The 2,015-nt window shown below is 34.0% G+C and overlaps 1 protein-coding gene across 1 annotated transcript in view; it reads left to right on the top strand.

Annotated features, from left to right (window-relative positions):
* NBEAL1 (neurobeachin-like 1) overlaps positions 1 to 2,015 on the top strand; it is a 204,259-nt gene that overhangs the window by 137,818 nt on the left and 64,426 nt on the right. Inside the window, exon 31 of the mRNA XM_011992490.1 lies at positions 1,531 to 1,655. Coding sequence (XP_011847880.1) covers positions 1,531 to 1,655 — 125 coding nt within the window. The remainder of the gene's footprint in view (positions 1 to 1,530; positions 1,656 to 2,015) is intronic.

Below are 2,015 nucleotides of genomic sequence, written 5' to 3'. Positions count from 1 at the left end.
GTATTCCCTTATAAGGATATATCATCTTTTCTTTATCTAGTCAACAGTTGGATGGGCATTTGGGTTGTTTTCCACTTTTTGGCTATTTTGATTAGTGCTGCTGGTAACATTTGTGTACAAGTGTTTGAACACTTGTTTTTAATTCTCTTGAGTATAAACTATGAATGGAATTACTGGGTTGTATGATAATTCTGTGTTTAATTTGCTAAGGAACTGCCAAACTGCTTTCCACAGCAGCTGCATCATTTTATATTTTCACTAGCAATGTGTGAGGGTTCCAATTTCTCCGCATTCTTACCAACACTTGTCATTTCCTGATTTTTTATTATGACCCTCCTAGTGGGAGTAAAGTGGTATTTTATGATTTCATATTCCATTTCCTAGTGATTAATGATGTCTAGCATCTTTTCATGTGCTTGTTGGTCATTTTTACATCTTCTTTGAAGAAATGTCTGCTCAAGTCCTTTGCCCATTTTTAGATTGATTTTTTTGTTGAATTGTAAGAGTGTATATATAAATATATGTATATGTATATACTTAATAATAGACTCTGATCCTATATATGATTTTCATATATGTAGGTTGTCTTTTCACTTTATTAATAGCAGCCCTTTTGATACAGGAAAGTTGTTAGTTTTAATGAAGTCCAGTTTAATCTATTTTGTTGTTGCTTTTTGGTTTTTTTTGGTGTCATATCTAAGAAACCATTGCCAAGTCCAAGGTCATGAAGTTTTACCCTTACCTTTTCTCCTAAGAGTTTTATAGTTTTAGCTCTTATATGTAGATCTTTGTCCACTTGCAATTATATTGTCTTTTTTTGTAGTAAAATTATTTTTTATTTTGAAAACTATTGGAAATATAAACCATCTGTATAGTTAGTTAAGAACTCCCATTTAACAATGAAAGAGTAAAGGTATCAAGCTGTAAGTCTAAAAGTCAATGTTCAAATCTTACTTCTGCTACCTGTAAACCTCATGTCACCTTGGGCAAATTATTTAGTCTGTTTTAGATTCCTCGTGTATACAGTACAGCTACGCGTACTCACTTTGGTTCTATCAGAGTTATTTGGATTAAATGAAATCAAAAATGTGAACAGTTTTGTAAAATGGTGCTAAACAGGCTGGGCGTGGTGGCTCACACTTGTAATCCCACTACTTTGGGAGGCCAAGGCGGGCAAATTGCTTGAGGCCAGGAGTTCAAGACCAGCCTGACCAACATGGCAAAACCCCGTCTCTACTAAAATTACAAAAATTAGCTGGGCATAGGGGCACACGCCTGTAATCCCTGCTATGTCGGGAGGCTGAGGCACGAGAATCACTTGAATCCAGGAGGCAGAGGTTGCAGTGAGCTGAGATTGTGCCGCTACACTCCAGCCTGGGTGACAGAATGAGACTCTGTCTCTAAAAAATAAAAGTAAAATAAAATGGTACTAAACAAATGTAAAGTACCTGATACTTTTTTACAGTATTTAAATCAATCTTTGTAACTTAAGCTAAATAATTTTACTTGTTTGCTTATGAATATTCTTAGGAAACAGAATCCAATTCATTGGAAGCTAGCTAATGTAGAGAATTATTCCCGCATGAGACTTAAGCTGGTACCGAATTATAATTTCAAAACCCATGAGGAAGCTAGTGCCTTGAGAGATAATCTGGGTGAGTTCCAATGACCGTTTGATTATTTGTTGAAGATAATGAGAGTGTTCTTGGAGTTGATGATTGTTATTTCATTGTTTTAAATGTGTTTACTTATGAAGGAAGGGTGGCATTTTATAACTGATATTTAAATGACTGTATGTTTTTAGTCCTGTTACATTTGGCCTAAATCCAAGGTAATTTAATACTTCCATTGATTTTAATTTCTAAAAGAAAAAAACTTTAATTATAAAAGTATACTGTACTTCATATCAACTGTTATGTCTCTTGCAATGAAACAGTGTTCTTTTCTCTTAGTTTTTTTGCTCATCAAGACTGAGGCTAATACTAATGTTAGATAGAATTCTTAGCAATCCTTTT

This window comes from Mandrillus leucophaeus, unplaced genomic scaffold, assembly GCF_000951045.1.
Source record: "Mandrillus leucophaeus isolate KB7577 unplaced genomic scaffold, Mleu.le_1.0 Scaffold411, whole genome shotgun sequence".
NCBI classification, from domain to species: domain Eukaryota; kingdom Metazoa; phylum Chordata; class Mammalia; order Primates; family Cercopithecidae; genus Mandrillus; species Mandrillus leucophaeus.
This window is presented reverse-complemented; position numbering and strand designations above follow the sequence as displayed.